Raw genomic sequence first — 15,174 nt, 5'->3', positions numbered from 1 at the left:
CCAGGCCTACCTGTTATGATGAAAAGAGATGAATTGATGCATGAATTGATATGAATAACATATCTTTATTTAACTATTGAATTGGAAAAAGAAAAACCTTCAATCACAGTAGAACATTTGGGGAGGAGGGGGCGGCGCACGGTTTCGTTCCATAAGGCGATAAAATAAAACAAAAATAAAAATACTGTTGTAGAGCGGCGGGCACCCCATCGCTGGCTCACGCATCTTCGGTGCCGTCGGAGAGGGAGACAGGCGTGCAAATTGCACCCCGGTCGCCCCCTCTCTCGGCGCACTAGGCGGCCGCCTGTCTCTCCTTAGGAAGCCGGAGCCGGCCCTGGACAGCCCTATCGGTTAGATTGTGTAGATCAATAAAGAGGCGGTTGGAGCAGTGTGACCCTCACTTGTCTTTTTATTATTTTGGTCAAAGTTTGAAGTAGGGCACTTGCTAGAGTGTCGGCGATTTTGTTTGTTTCCAAATCTCGTTGGAAGAGATGTATACGCTATGACGTCTTTTGTAAATGACCCCAATATATGAAGCTCAAAATGTAGTGGACAAATCTTAGTTGACTACAGGGGCACAAATATCCCACACCGAGCGGTTCTGGAGTCGGGGGGTAAAAGGTGAAAGTGGTTTGGGGAAAATAAGGTTGTTATCTCTGATCTAGCATGTAGTGAACTGTACTCTGACGTACGTAGTTAGCAGCAGGCGTGCTTCTGCAGGACCTCTCGATGAAGACGCAGGTTTCGAACCCCAACCCCAAACGTGTCTCCCCCGCGCCCCTCCTCTCCCCCTCAGGCCCTAGATGACTACCTGGAGCAGAACAACACTCAGATCGATGACATTGTCCGCCTAGTGCGCGGGAAGCTGTCCAAGCAGAACCGGGTGACCCTGGGCGCCCTGGTGGTGCTGGACGTTCACGCCAGGGACGTGCTGGCCACGCTCGTCCAAAAAGGCATCCGCGACGAAAACGACTTTGAATGGCTCAGCCAGCTGCGCTACTACTGGGTGGTACGTATCGCACGGTTGGGACCCATGTTTACAGGTCGTTTTTTTTAGAAGCTTTAATATAAGTTATAATTTGATATGATTGTGGAATTGGTAGCTCTTTTTTACCTCCCTGAAAATATTTTTGAATCAATATTAGGTTTGAGAATAAACGTCCTCCTCTTGGTACTTAATAACTTCATCGGCCCACCCAGGATCTTGCAGAGTTTCCTTTTTTTTTTTTTTGTCATCGTTGCGACCAAAGTGCTTGATTTTGCGTCGCCTTTTTTCAAAAATGCGATGTTATTTTTTGGCAATACAGTTGTCAGGGTGTTGGCAAAATTGCAAGTCAAAGATACTACCTATGAAGAAAGAGTGATATGTAATCACTTCCTATGATAAGATTCATTCTGCATATCACGGAAACAATTGGAAATATCTTGGTACGCATGGGTAAACATGAAAGTACTACGCCTTTGCTTGGGATCCAGTAATATGTCCATAAAATGAACATCAACATATAGTAAATACCAAATAAAATCAGGACTAGTATGCAGTCTTCTAGGGAAAGGTCGCTTTTGCCATTTAATGCATATTCTAGAGGTTGAATTTGCATTATATCCGTATTCCAATGCCAAAATGGCCATTTCCTCCAAGGACTGGATGTCACATTCAGTGCAACATAATGAAAAGACAGGAATAAAGGTTCTCACTGCGATAGGAACAGATGTGCTTGCTGTGTTTGCTGTTTCCATAGACAGATTTTGGTCCAAGTATCACAAGTGTGTCAGGGCCACAGTATGTAGTGGACAGTGGGACAGATATGCAGCAGAGTGAGATTCAAAGGCTCAAACCACGCAAAGCACATGGGAGAAGGTTTGAAGGTCCCTGCGCTCACCCCTCCTGGTTCCGCTGGATGCAGCAGAAACTCTCCTTCTTTCCACGCTGACCGTCTTCCCTGCAGGAGAACCAGCTCCAGACCAAGATGATCAACGCCGGCCTGGCGTACGGTTATGAGTATCTTGGGAACACGCCGCGACTGGTTATCACCCCGCTCACTGACCGCTGCTACCGGTGAGAATGTGACCGAAATGATCAGGGATATTATCACAAGCATGAACAATAACACACTCGCTGTCTCCTGTACGGCTTGTGGAACATGAGCTAAAAATGAACTATGAATTATTTATCAAAACCCAACTTTAACTCTGATGAATGACATAGTCAACGATTGAACCAGAAGGTGAATTTTTTTGCGTTGCGCAAAATTAACCTCTGCAAACGATTTGGCCACTCCTTTCCCCCAGGACATTATTCGGGGCTCTCCACCTGCATTTGGGAGGGGCCCCCGAGGGCCCGGCGGGCACAGGAAAGACGGAAACAACCAAAGATTTGGCCAAGGCCGTTGCCAAGCAGTGCGTGGTCTTCAACTGTTCCGATGGACTTGACTACATTGCTCTGGGAAAATTCTTTAAGGTGAGGGAACCTCCCGCTCTTCTTCTGCGCCTACCGAGACGCTCTTACATGCGAGCTTTCCAGCCTCGCGGCGTCCCATCTCTTAAATCGCCCCCCGCCTTCAATAGTTTTTTTTTTTTTTATTGCCGATCCTTGGACATTTGTTGTCGCTTTAATAGCTTGTTGCCGTCGATGTGTTATCTCAAGTTGGCTCTCCAGTGCCTGAAAAGGCTTTTGAGAAAAACACTTATTTACTCTCGTGGAACGCGGAGCGGGCGACACCTCCAAGGTCAAAGAAGTGCTCCGCGGCGACAATAGGAATGAATTATGAAATGTCCCCCACGCCGCGCTGCACGGGAAATAAACGCGAGGCACAATGCCGGTGAGAGATTGCCTCCCCCGTTGCCGTCTCAGAGTGCGAGTGTTTGTCCGCCCAGGGCCTGCTGTCCTGCGGAGCCTGGGCCTGCTTCGACGAGTTCAACCGCATCGACCTGGAGGTGCTGTCCGTGGTGGCCCAGCAGATCCTGACCATCCAGAGAGGTCTGTGTGTGTTCATATGAGGGCGGGGAGTCAATGAGTCAACGTGACAAAGTTCAAACCCGGCCCTTGTAATGCAACAGAGGGAAGGAATAAATATTTTCTTTAGATTGATGAACATTTTAGAGTTTTATTTTATTTTTTCATTCAACTACATTTTGCACTCTATTTTTTGATAAAATGGTACTTTTTTCCCCTGTGTAAGTCATTTAATCAGTTTGTAAAGGGGGTTAACATTTAGAGTTTCATTCTTCCTACCGTGGGAGTGCATCGATAAGCCCACCAAAACTGGACCGTAAACACATTAAGCTTAACCAGTGGAGGTTAATTAATTAGCAATTGAATCCGTCCTCGCACCATAATATGTTGAAAACAAAGGAGGTGCAACATTTCAAACAGATAAACTTGATAGATTTTTATCTTGAGTCATTTTGTGTGTGAATTTCTTGAACTATGCATTTTGGATGGATGTGGTTATCGCTCTAATTCTGCGCTGGCATGGGCGGTGATATGGAATCCAGTCCGACATCTGGTCTCCATTTTCCCATTGTAGGCATCTCGGCCCACGTGGAGATGTTGTTGTTTGAAGGCACCGAGCTGAGGCTAAACCCTTCCTGCGCCGTCTTCATCACGATGAACCCGGGCTACGCCGGACGCTCAGAGCTGCCCGACAACCTGAAGGTGACACCCACTTTCACGCTCTCTCTCTCTTAAGTGCCACTACGGGTACGCCTCTCATAATAAGGCAACGTAGTAATGTTGACTTCAAATCAATATTCCTTGTCAATGTATTTATCAATTTGCTAAGTAGCCATGTAAAAAGCAGGATAACGTATAGCCAGCTGTTCATTACTGTGAAATAATCCTCCCAGGGTGATATTTTGCCGTCCGTTATCCCTTACCTATATGATCAGCACCAAAGCAGTTTTTAAGGCGGGTAGTCGGTCAACTGGAACCTTCCCAGCGCACCGCCTCTCTTCCCTCTCAGGCTCTGTTCAGGACCGTGGCCATGATGGTTCCCGACTACGCCATGATCGCTGAGATCGTGCTCTACTCGTGTGGCTTTGTGACGGCGCGCCCTCTGTCCGTGAAGATTGTGGCCACCTACCGGCTGTGCTCGGAGCAGCTGTCCTCGCAGCACCACTACGACTACGGGATGAGGGCGGTCAAGTCCGTGCTGACCGCCGCCGGGAACCTCAAGGTGCCTCGCGGCCTCCGCTTGCGGCTAGTCCTTGGTTCATTTTGTTGACTATTATCCTTCATGTTTTTCTGGGTTTGAATCCGACTGGGGCCTTTGGGAGTGTGGAGCCCCGTGTTCATGTGGCTTTGCTGTTTCTCTGGCTGTTGCATGATACTCATGCAACAGCAGAGAAGGGAAAGAGTCCAGAGAAGGGAAGGAGTGTCATGCATGTAAAGGATGCACGATACTCCTGCCGATGACCCTGAGCAAGGCGTCGGTCCGGATCCCGAGGAAATTTGGCTTGTCCAGAGAACTCATTTCCCCATGCGATAAGTGCATAAAAAAAAAAAAAAAATGTGTCCAAAGCATCAGCACTAAAACCCAAGCCTACGTGCAATTGCCGATATAGCTGCTGCATCATTGCAGAAAGGTTTTGGTAGTTGTTTAATTTTTTTATACAAATATGCATTTAAATTTCACTTCAACTTTAAAAATAATGATCTGTGTACATATTGCGTGTTTTAATTTTGTTAGTATGTAGTTGCAGAATGTGACAGTAATGGCACATAAACTTGAATAGGTTTGCTTCAAATGTAAATTAGGGTCTACTCACCTCCCGAATCCAGATTTGAACCCCTGTATGTACCCTGATTAAAGAGCTAAATGTGTAAATGAGTTCTCTCTCTCTCTCTCTCTCTCGACGTTGGTTATTTCCGAAAAAAAAAAAAAAAGAGAGAAACGCTCCAAAAGACTCTGTTTTACAAACGCTCAGCAACAAAATGGAGCGCAGCTACGTCGTAGTGGGCAGGAGGAACCCGCAGATTGGCTTGCAAAGATAAACTTATCACCGTGCACCCGCTCGCCTTGTACAAACAGGGGACACGCCCCCGCGTTCCCGCAAGTGTTGTCTTCAGGATGCCCGTGATGCATTCATGTCATTTTTCCATCAATTTCTATACGGCCTCCGCTGGGACCCCAACCCCCTTGTCTCTTTCAAAATTACTTTTGGAAAGGCGACGCGTGCGTTTAGCCCCCGAGCTAGAGCTGCAAACAGCACTCATGTCTCCTGTCGTATTGAAAGGGAGAGCGTGTCAGCCGCGCGGGGCATGGAAAGGCTTATGAATGATGCTTTTCCCCACAAGGCCCCGAAATTCATCTGCCTGCCAAAGCCTTTCATTATTTGACTCTTCCTCTCTGTCATTGTCTGCTGAATTCTTTGGTGTTGTAGCTTTTTTTATTTTTATTCTTTTATTTTTTTAAATCTCATTCTCCCCTCTTTCCCCCATTTTGGGTGTTGTCACTTCGCAGCTGAGTTTTCCCGAGGAGAATGAAGACATCCTGTTGCTGCGGTCCATCATTGATGTCAATCTGCCCAAGTTCCTTGCCCACGATCTGCCGCTCTTTGAGGTGCGATTGATTGGAGCTGTTCCGCTCTCACTCCCGGAGCAGTTTCGAATGAACTGGTGTCAGTCGTTTTTTGTTTTTTTTTATTAATACCAGCCAATTCAAATGGAGCAAAAACACGGCAAGGCAATTTCGGTTTGAGTTGGATATGTCAAGTTGTGTGTGTGTGTTTGTGTGTGTGCATGTATGTGGGTGTGTGTGTGTGTTCGCTCTCTGGTTTGTGTTGACATGTGTAACTTGTCAACGTGTATTGTTACGGATCATTCATTTTCTTTCTTTCCGCATGTCTTTTTGTTTGTTTTTGGACTTATATTTCGAGGCGTACAGGCAACAGCACTATTGAGTTTAGAGTCCGATGCGATTCATAACGACTAGAACTAGGCGATCAAATTTCAAAATCAAATATCACAATATATATATTTTTTACATTAATTTAATGTATAATTCAGATTTTGAGCATGGATATTGTTGGACTATAATGTATGTAAATTACAATTACACAAGAAATAATTAAGAAATTATCATTAGTTATGTGGATATTATGACCAAGCAGGTAGAGGCCTTGATTAGAACAGGTGGAACAGTTGATGATGTTAACCAACTGCTCCCCGGACGCCTCAATATGGCAGCCCCACTGCTCCTTGATCCGTCAGTTACTAGGACGGGCAAATGCAGAGAAATTGCAAATTTCCCCGTTGTGGGACTACTAAAGGTATATATATATATATATATATATATATAAAAAAGAAAGTTATTCAGCTTTAAAGACAACATATCACAATATTACAATAACCAAATGCACAGACTACATTATGTCTGTCTGTCTATCTATCTGTCTATCTGTCTGTCTGTCCCCACAATATACATTTTATATCTATATATCTCCCAGCCTTACTGAATGTCCCAAGTGGGTGCAGGTCAGTGTTTTGCCATTTAATGTTTTAACCTTGTTGATTTCTGTGCTTATCCAGTAAAGCACGTTGAATTGCCCTCGTGTGTCAAATGTACGATGCAAATAAACCTGAGAAAGTGTGTCTGAGGCGTGTCCGTAACGTCTCCCCCGCTCCCTCAGGGCATCACCTCCGACCTCTTCCCCGGTGTGAAGCTCCCGAAACCGGACTACAGGGTGTTGCTGGACGCCATCAAGGAGAACAGCGACCGCAGGAACCTCCAGGTGACGGATTTCTTCGCCGAGAAGATCCTGCAGATCTTTGAGATGATGATTGTGAGGCACGGCTTCATGCTGGTGGGCGAGCCCTTCGGAGGCAAGACCTGCGCCTACCGGGTGCTGGCGGACGCCCTGCACGACATCTGTCAGAAGGTTAGGCGCCCAAACCTCATTACAATGATTAGTGCCGAGGCACGGAGCGAAGTAGTAATTAAAAGTAAATTACAAGTAACACCGCAGACAGGTGTGTTCTCAGAGCATATTTATTTTGACGATCAGAGGGAGCGGCACGGCGAACGAGCACGGACGGTGATAATCAACGTAGTGTTCCCTCATTTCCAATCTGTTGCTTTATCACAGCGGCAATGTGTTTTCAAAGATTTCAAGAAATATGCAGTATTTGTTTTTAAATGTTTAGCAAAATACCATATTTGTTTTAATTTAAAAAAATAAAATAAATCATTGAAATCTTTGTTTCGCCAATGGCCCACTTGCAGTAGCCTCGGGGACCACGAGGGTCATGGCCCGCGCCTCGGAAATCACAGCTTTAAAATTAGATATATGAAAGCACCTTCAGAGTCGTGACACGTTTGCATGTACAGTATTATGAATTTGAGGCTTCTCTGAACCACGTTTTTGCATAGTTAAATCCATCCGTTGAACTGCTTGGATGCTTATCACGCTCTCCTGCTGAGCCGTGGAACCGCTGCCTTGCTGTGTTTACGCGGCTGACGAGGCCCCGGGCGCACCACCAAAAGACAGATGAAGGCTCGCTGATGGAGCGCCACATTCATCATTGTCCTCCCCGTCCGTCCATCATGTCTCTCCTCCCTATTGTTTCTTTCTTTTTTTTTTTTTTTTTTTTCCCGGCAGCCCTCCTCCCCATTCTTTTTAACGTGGTCTGACAGCCTGTCAGCCCGCTGTTTGCCACGGTTCTGCCTTTTCCCGCTCAGTTAGCAGAGTCTCTTTATCACGACAGTGATCTGCCGGGCGATTCATGAGCCCTGGCAGAGGAAACGTAGTCAAATGAGCGGCTCCTTGCGCTACATGCCGCTATTCTTCTTGGGTTTTTTTTTCTGCTGTCATTTCAAATAGGTTCCCTATCTGTTAAGTAAAGCATTTGTTATGTTAGAAGTACAGGTACATGTTCATTAATTTTGTTTTCGGCCGCGCGCCTCTCGTTTACCTTCTTTTGTGCATGGGTATCCATTTAAAGTGTGCGCGTGTGTGTGTTTGTGTGTGTGTGTGTGTGTAGGGCCTGATGGATGAGAACCAGGTTCAGATCACAGTCATCAACCCCAAGTCCATCACCATGGGTCAGCTGTACGGGCAGTTTGACCCAATCTCTCACGAGTGGTCCGACGGAATCCTCGCCGTCAGCTACCGAGCCTTTGCCATCTCACAGGTAAGACGCCCGCCGGCCAGGCTGCACTCGCGCCGCGGGGCTCTGTGCCTGCGGCAATGTGGACTCGACCAAAACCCATTTTGTCACCCAGTGTCTTTGCTAACTGACATTTGTAAAGCGTAGAATAATATATAAATATTCACGTCCGACAAATGTGGGGTTTTTTTTTCATGCGCATTTTGGATGCCTATTATGATTACAAACACCCATCCTTAAATGACGCGACCGCGCATGCAATACTTGGTTTGGAAGTTAAGTCACATTTTGTTAAAGAATATTCTCTTTGAAAGCATGAGGTAGTAAATTAACTCATGTTTTTGTTTGGGGAGTCACAAGGACTGGATTCCATATGTGTGTTTATTTCACACTGAACTGAAAATCCCAACTTTGTGACTGTTTTTTTTATTATTTTTTTCCACCCACCATTCTTATCAGCAGTCTGATTGTAGCCGGGCATTTTCAAACCGTGGTGTAGTTGAGGGTGTGTTCAGGTGTATATCCACCTGCCAGTGTAATGATAGTATACCAACCTCCCTCACATTCCATCTGATACAGGCCCAGGTGCAATGAATGAATCAGCAAATCAATCAATTGGTAAAACAAACGAGAGTCTCCTGGGATCTCCTGCGGTTGAGACGGACTCAGAACACATGTCGCGGTTGAGGTTCATCACTTGGCTGCTGAGGCGTTCGTGGGGTTTAGTACCACCCCCTTGACGCAGCTGCGCCGTAGGCACCGGAGTACAGTGGTACCTCGAGCTACGACTGCCTCTACTTACGACTAATCCAAGATACGAGTAGCGATAGTCGCGAAAATTACTATCGACTTGCAACCAGTCAGCAGACTGAGCAGCCAGTCAGCAGCCAGTCAGCAGCCAGTCAGCAGCCAGTCAGCAGTCAGTCAGCGGGAGACCTACATGGTGTGTGCACGTAGTTCGTGGCCTATCGATATTTTTTTCATATTTACTGTGTTTGTGCTGTGTATTTTGTTTATTTTCACCCTTCATGATAATTTATATGGGAAAAACTGCTTCGACATACGACTGTTTTAACATACGACCGTTCTTATATAACTTACGAATTACAGTCGTAAGTCGAGGTACCATTGTAGCTCCGAGTTGTGAAAAGGACCATCTAAAGCTGAAGATGGATTAAGAGAAGCGCTTCGAGCTGTGAAAAGCTGTGAATAGCGTATCGCATAATCACTCTTTTCAGCGCAATGACGCTTTGACTGGGACGTAATGGCCACGCGGCTCGGCTTCGGTTGTCTCCATTGAAACAGGTTTGAAGGCGCTCTGGGTAATAACGTGTTGGGCGATGACAACTGTGCAAACCTTGAACCTCAAGGCTTTCTCGTTGAGCACAGCCCCTTCTCAAAAAAGGCATTTTGGGGTGTTCTCCTGGGGGCCCGTGCAGCTGGAATGCTTGTTTAGGGCTGTAGGACACTCGACTTGTTAAATGGTATTTATTTCTCCACGCTGCTTTGTGGCTGTCTCATGCGGTTCCTCCTCCGGTCGGAGCTGACGTGAGTCCACGGAGCTCATCGTTTATTTTGGCGCCGTTCCAGTGGTTAGATGCTGGGAAATGGATGGGAGAGGAGGGAGCATGCAGCATTTTGTTGTCATATTAAATTCTACAGCGGGTCCCAGGTCGGATGCAGACCAACAGACAGACATACACGTGCATGCTTCTCTATGGCATTTGTATTTGTCTGGGACTTCCCATATTTCAAGCTTGTCCCGTTGTCATGCTATGGTTGTTTTCTTCCGATAAGGAATGTATTAAAGAAGCACGGCATGCCAGCGTTCGCTCGGGGGAAAGTCTCCTTTTCTTTGGTGCACAATAAAATGTTTTCTTTTCCTTTTAGTTTTGCTGCGCATTTCTCTTAAAGGCCATTTTCAACTCAGGCACTGTTAAAATGTTTGTTCCCGTGATTTATAACTGTTGATAGTTCAGCCTCGATGCCTTATTATTCAAAAAATAAATAAATAAATAAATAAAAATGTTTAATCCCCTTAAAACATTTTTATACTTAAATAGTGGAAACTATTTGGAGAATAACTTTTTCCACTAGTACTAGTAGCACTGGTGCTCCCAACTGAACATTTTAGGAGCACCAGCACAAAATTCAGGAGCACCACTCAAATCGACACGCAATGCAACCCATTCATATTTTATTCCATTTTAACTGTATTAAGCCTGGTTTATAGTCATCGTTTAGTGGGCGTGCCGCAAATGACGTCATTGCGGTGCTCGCGACAGCGCTGCACTGCGCTTTTGCGCGAGGGCGCGCACCCCGATTTCTTTGGAACTCCCGCACTTCAGGTAATTCAGGATGCACGCGCCCGAAGGAAGGTTGTGCGAAGAGGTCCGCAGGTACAATCTGCGCCGTGCATCCATGCATGACCACAAAGATAACCAGATGCCATTGAATTCATGGAAGGAGATAGCGCCGTCCTCTGTCCAAAGATATTGACTATTTTAATACCTCGTACCTTCGCAATGTCTACACCGACAATTTGCAGCAACTCACGACTAAACCCTGCACTGACTACAGCAGATAAACATACATCTCACACTTTCTGTTTCAGTTTTACTGCTCTTTTGTAGTTATTCAGATCCTTCCCTCAGGACTTCTTTCTGTTTCCCCTGGTGGTTTGTGCACAGCGCCCCTTATCTTTCAGGAGAATATCGCCACGGCATCTCCACGGCAACACGCAAATATGCTCGTAGTCTATCTGGTAGTGCACGCTCCATTTGTGGCGACTATAAAAGAGACTATACTGATAAGTGCGTTGGTTAATAAATGTACAGAAATAACAATGTGCTGTTTTATTTAAAAGTAAAAAGTCACAGATTTGTCACATGATTTATTTTGTTTCACAGAAACAAAATAAATCTTGAATTTGAATAGCTCCTTTCTAAACATAGACACATAATAATAAATTCACAAATGTAAACATAAGGTTTGTGGTCAGTACATCACTGTCATTAACAACCATAATGAGAGCCTCATTCTCTCTCTCGCTCTCTCTCTCTCTCTCTCTCAGGCGCTGCTCCGCTTATTTTTCATTTTTTATCCGCCAGCTGAGCAGGTGCAGGCAGGGTCGGGGGTCGGCTCTTCCTAGAGGCGAGATAGACGGCCGTCTAGGGCACCATCCCAAGGGGGGGGGGGCGGGCGATCGGGGTGCAATTTGCGCACCTGTCTGGCGCCACAGCAGCGCGTCTATTTTGGATGTAGGTTACTTTACTTTTCGTCTCCTCATGGAACAAAACGAGCGCCGTACGTAATGGGGACACCTTCTCTGTGGCTCCTACTGATCTACGTTGATTAAAAACAAACCAACCAACGAAACAAAAAAAAGGTCGGCATATTTGTAGGTCGCACCGGTTCTCCTAGTTATAAACGTTTAGTAGGGCTGTCTCCAAAAATGTTCCTAGAATGTCGCTAAATGGTCGCAGTCTGGAGCCTGCCTCTGTGTATAGGGCCAATGCGGCCCCCGGCTGAGGGGCCAGGTGAACTGGAGAATTGACACGTGGTGTCATTGCATTATGGCTGCTGGGCGGTCATTTCATTCATTTCCCAACGTTCCTCTACATCAATGGTAATGTACACAAGTCCTTTTGGGACCATGACAGCATTCCAAGCTTTTTGTGGGAGCTGAATGAGAATGAATATTCTAATTAATCCACATAAGCATCGTCTTCTGTGCCAATAGGTACATAAAAAATATTTGGAATTGACTTTTAATCTTATCTCGCAAACTTTAAATCTCCAATTATACTTCTCCAATCCTCACCTAATAACTTTTAATACCACAAGGCCCCCCCGTGGAAAGTTCAGCTTGACTCTTCCCTTTAAATAAAAATAATTTTCAGGTTTGAAGCACTGAGGCACGACAAATTGTGGAACTTGTGACAATTTGGGATTTAAATGGATTTCATTTTTAGGGACGTGGTGAAATGAGAACGGTGTCATTAAACTTTAAAACATTCATTTAGTTGGTGTCAAACAATTTCAAGTGTTTTTTGTTTTTTTTTTGTTTCTGAATTGGATGCACGATTAGATTCAAGATTTAGGAGGTTTGTTCGTCACATACATAAACATACTTCCATACATATAAGCAGTGAAATGTCATTGCAGGGCACCCGGAGATTTTGCACGATCAGCTCTAAACTGAACTTATTGTGCTTGTGATTAACAAGTCATTTCATTTTGATGTCTCTTCTGCATCAGAGTCCGGACAGAAAATGGCTGATCTTCGATGGCCCGGTGGACGCCGTATGGATCGAAAACATGAACACGGTGCTGGACGACAACAAGAAGCTCTGTCTGATGAGCGGTGAGATCATCCAGATGTCCCCGCAGATGAGCCTCATCTTTGAGCCGATGGACCTGGAGGTGGCCTCGCCTGCCACGGTACGAAGCCGCCGCCCGGTCCATCTTCTTGCTTTCTTCTGTCGCTTTGGACGTCGTTCCATATGTTGACTCCCAAGTGTGGGAACTACCGTCCAATTTATCACCCTGGTACCAAATGAATGGCAGAGGAGTCGTTTTTGCAGTTATTGCTGCATCTTTCAGGGATCGCTCGAACGTCATTCATCCTAAACCAAACCGTCCTCAACTACCGAGAAGCCATCTGCTCTCGTGGATCGCTCGCTTCGTTGGCATTGTGCTTGATGCTAAGGAAAGTGGAGTACCTGCCAGGGATAGTGTGACCTAGTGACATGAACACCTAGAGGCATTATAGAATATGCCAAATCCAGTTTAGGCTATGAAGGAGTCGGTGTCTCTGGCTTTATGTTGTCTCGTGTGAGCTTTGGATTTTGGAATTTGCGTCAAGCATTTTGCAAAGTCTCAGAAGCTTGAGACTTTGATATGTCCGTCTTCACTGCAAATATCCAATTGTAAAAACCACCTTGTGGGCTCCCTCTCAGTAACTCCACCGTACTGTTACCTGAACATGCCAGAATACATCACCACCATACCACAAACGTTTGAGAACCCACGCAAACACGCTGTACGGTCTCCTTGTTTGAGCTCTGCTTGCCATCGTCTGAAAAACACGATGAGCCTGATACAACAATGAACAATATTTTGGCAATATTTTCAAATAGCAGTTTGGCCCAAGATGAAGATGGGTCGGACAGTCAGGACGGAGTAAGCGTAGTCCAACCAGCTGTGTTTATACTGAGAGCCGAGCGGCCGCCCGAGTCAACAGGCCGCCCTGTGTTTTCAGCCTGTCACCAAATCACATTCACCAGCGGCGTTACTTAAGGAGACAAAGGTGACAAATGTCGCCGGATGTAAAGACTCAGACGGGCATTTGCATAAACAGAAACGAAGCGTAATGCGCCACGACGTCTGCTTTAAGGCACTGTCACAACACCGTCAAGGAGCAGCGACAAATCCTCTTACTTCATAATTACACAAACAGAACTGCAGACGGGGGGACGTCAGCGACGCCCGTAGAGACAGGCCTCACACGTCTGCTGCCTTTGCCTTCTTCGTCTTTGTTGCCTAAATCACCGTTTCCCAACCGACCCCCCCCCCCCCCCACACACTTTATTTAAAAGACGCAATACATTTATTTAGTCATATATTTATTAGACCCCCTCTGATCTCTGGCAAACCCCTGTAGGGGTCAGGCACCCTGATCTATATGAGGCTTATGTTCAACTATTGCTCTAGTTTTATCTTTCTTTTTTTTTTTGGTTAGTTAAGACTTTAAGATGGACTAGGAGCTTGATAAGGAAGAAAAAAAACCTTCCACATTATGTGGAATGCTGTTTCTTTGTAATCTTGGTCAAATAGCACAGTATTTCTAAATGTATCTTCAACAGTTGCCTAATCCTGTTCTGAGTGATACATAAACTGCGATATTTTCCAGAAACTGGAAAGGCTGAATGTATTTTCTTCCTTCAGAAATCTCCCAATGTGGCCCCGTCTTGTATTAGGTTGGGTTAAAACAGCAGTCGAATGTTTTGTCTGAGAGGAAAGGTTTGGGCAATGCACCAGTACAAATTGGAATTGTCTTCTATCGAATGTAATATTATGCGTTGCATTTTGATTTGAGGAAGAGAGATTCCAAACTTCTGCTCCACACTGGTAAAACAGATAAAAGGTCCGGTGCTTTTGCTGGCCAGCTGCGGGCCACAGGAGGCAAGTCAAACTCCAAAAATATTTTTTTCAGAAGAGAAAACCTGAAGGCAAAAACATAAAAAAAAAAAAAAAAAAAAGACAGAGAATTACCTTTTTTTTATTGTTAATTTCCTCATCTCGGATATGCGCAAAAACAGCCGTTCGTGCAGATATTTACCGGTGTTTATCTCTTGAACTAAGGGAGATGGAGGCGGTTAATTTGCCGTTTTCTACATAATCTTAATGATGATCTGTGAGACTAAAGCCGTCGCTCGCAACGCGACGTACAAAGTTTGCCTTCCTGCACCGCGCCTCCTTTTTTATCAGACGCGCTGCTATTTTAGTTTCTCTGCAGCCTGACATCAGCGTTCCTTTCATACTCTCAAAGGCGGAGGCATCAAAACTCTCAGTGATCAGTGTCGACCCCCCCCCCCCCTGCCGCCCCGCCCCGCCCTTTGCTCCCTTCTCCTCACTCTCTCTTGCTTGCCGTCTCCCTTTCCCTGCTCCGTCTTCCTTTTCCCTTCTTCATTTGTTTACTCTTGGAAGTTATGTTTGCCCCTAATCTATGCTTGTTTTTGTGTTCGTTCCCCCGTTCCTCCTCTGTGAGGTTTTTCTTGGATGAGCGTCAGAGTTATGGGATGTCATTAAAAGCCCTTTATAAATAGACTGTTTGCCAACCCTAAGCTGTGATATAGAAACCAAGATGTGATACAGATGTATGTGAAAATGGTATCGAGACTGAAGCTGAGTGAGGGGGCTTTCCTTCCTTTGAACATTTGAGCGACAGTTGGAAGCGGGCGTTGCTGTGAAGAAGATGTCTGACACGTTCCCTGGTGTAATGTTAATTGCTTTTGCTAGGTCCCTTGTACAAGGCAATAGATACAAGTTTTATTATCCAT

At 45.5% G+C, this 15,174-nt stretch overlaps 1 protein-coding gene across 1 annotated transcript in view; it reads left to right on the top strand.

The window, feature by feature from the left end:
• The window catches only part of dnah7 (dynein, axonemal, heavy chain 7), a gene marked incomplete at both ends in the record, with an annotated part of 94,980 nt that overhangs the window by 24,917 nt on the left and 54,889 nt on the right, over nt 1-15,174 (top strand). The window contains 10 exons of the mRNA XM_080018912.1: nt 797-1,009; nt 1,950-2,059; nt 2,293-2,461; nt 2,878-2,980; nt 3,531-3,658; nt 3,966-4,178; nt 5,466-5,564; nt 6,634-6,882; nt 7,985-8,134; nt 12,371-12,553. Coding sequence (XP_079875038.1) covers nt 797-1,009; nt 1,950-2,059; nt 2,293-2,461; nt 2,878-2,980; nt 3,531-3,658; nt 3,966-4,178; nt 5,466-5,564; nt 6,634-6,882; nt 7,985-8,134; nt 12,371-12,553 — 1,617 coding nt within the window. The remainder of the gene's footprint in view (nt 1-796; nt 1,010-1,949; nt 2,060-2,292; nt 2,462-2,877; nt 2,981-3,530; nt 3,659-3,965; nt 4,179-5,465; nt 5,565-6,633; nt 6,883-7,984; nt 8,135-12,370; nt 12,554-15,174) is intronic.

The sequence above is a fragment of the Zeus faber genome, assembly GCF_960531495.2.
Source record: "Zeus faber genome assembly, chromosome: 18".
In the NCBI taxonomy this organism is placed as follows: domain Eukaryota; kingdom Metazoa; phylum Chordata; class Actinopteri; order Zeiformes; family Zeidae; genus Zeus; species Zeus faber.
Note: the sequence above shows the minus strand (reverse complement) of the source record. Positions and strands in the feature narration are given on the sequence as shown.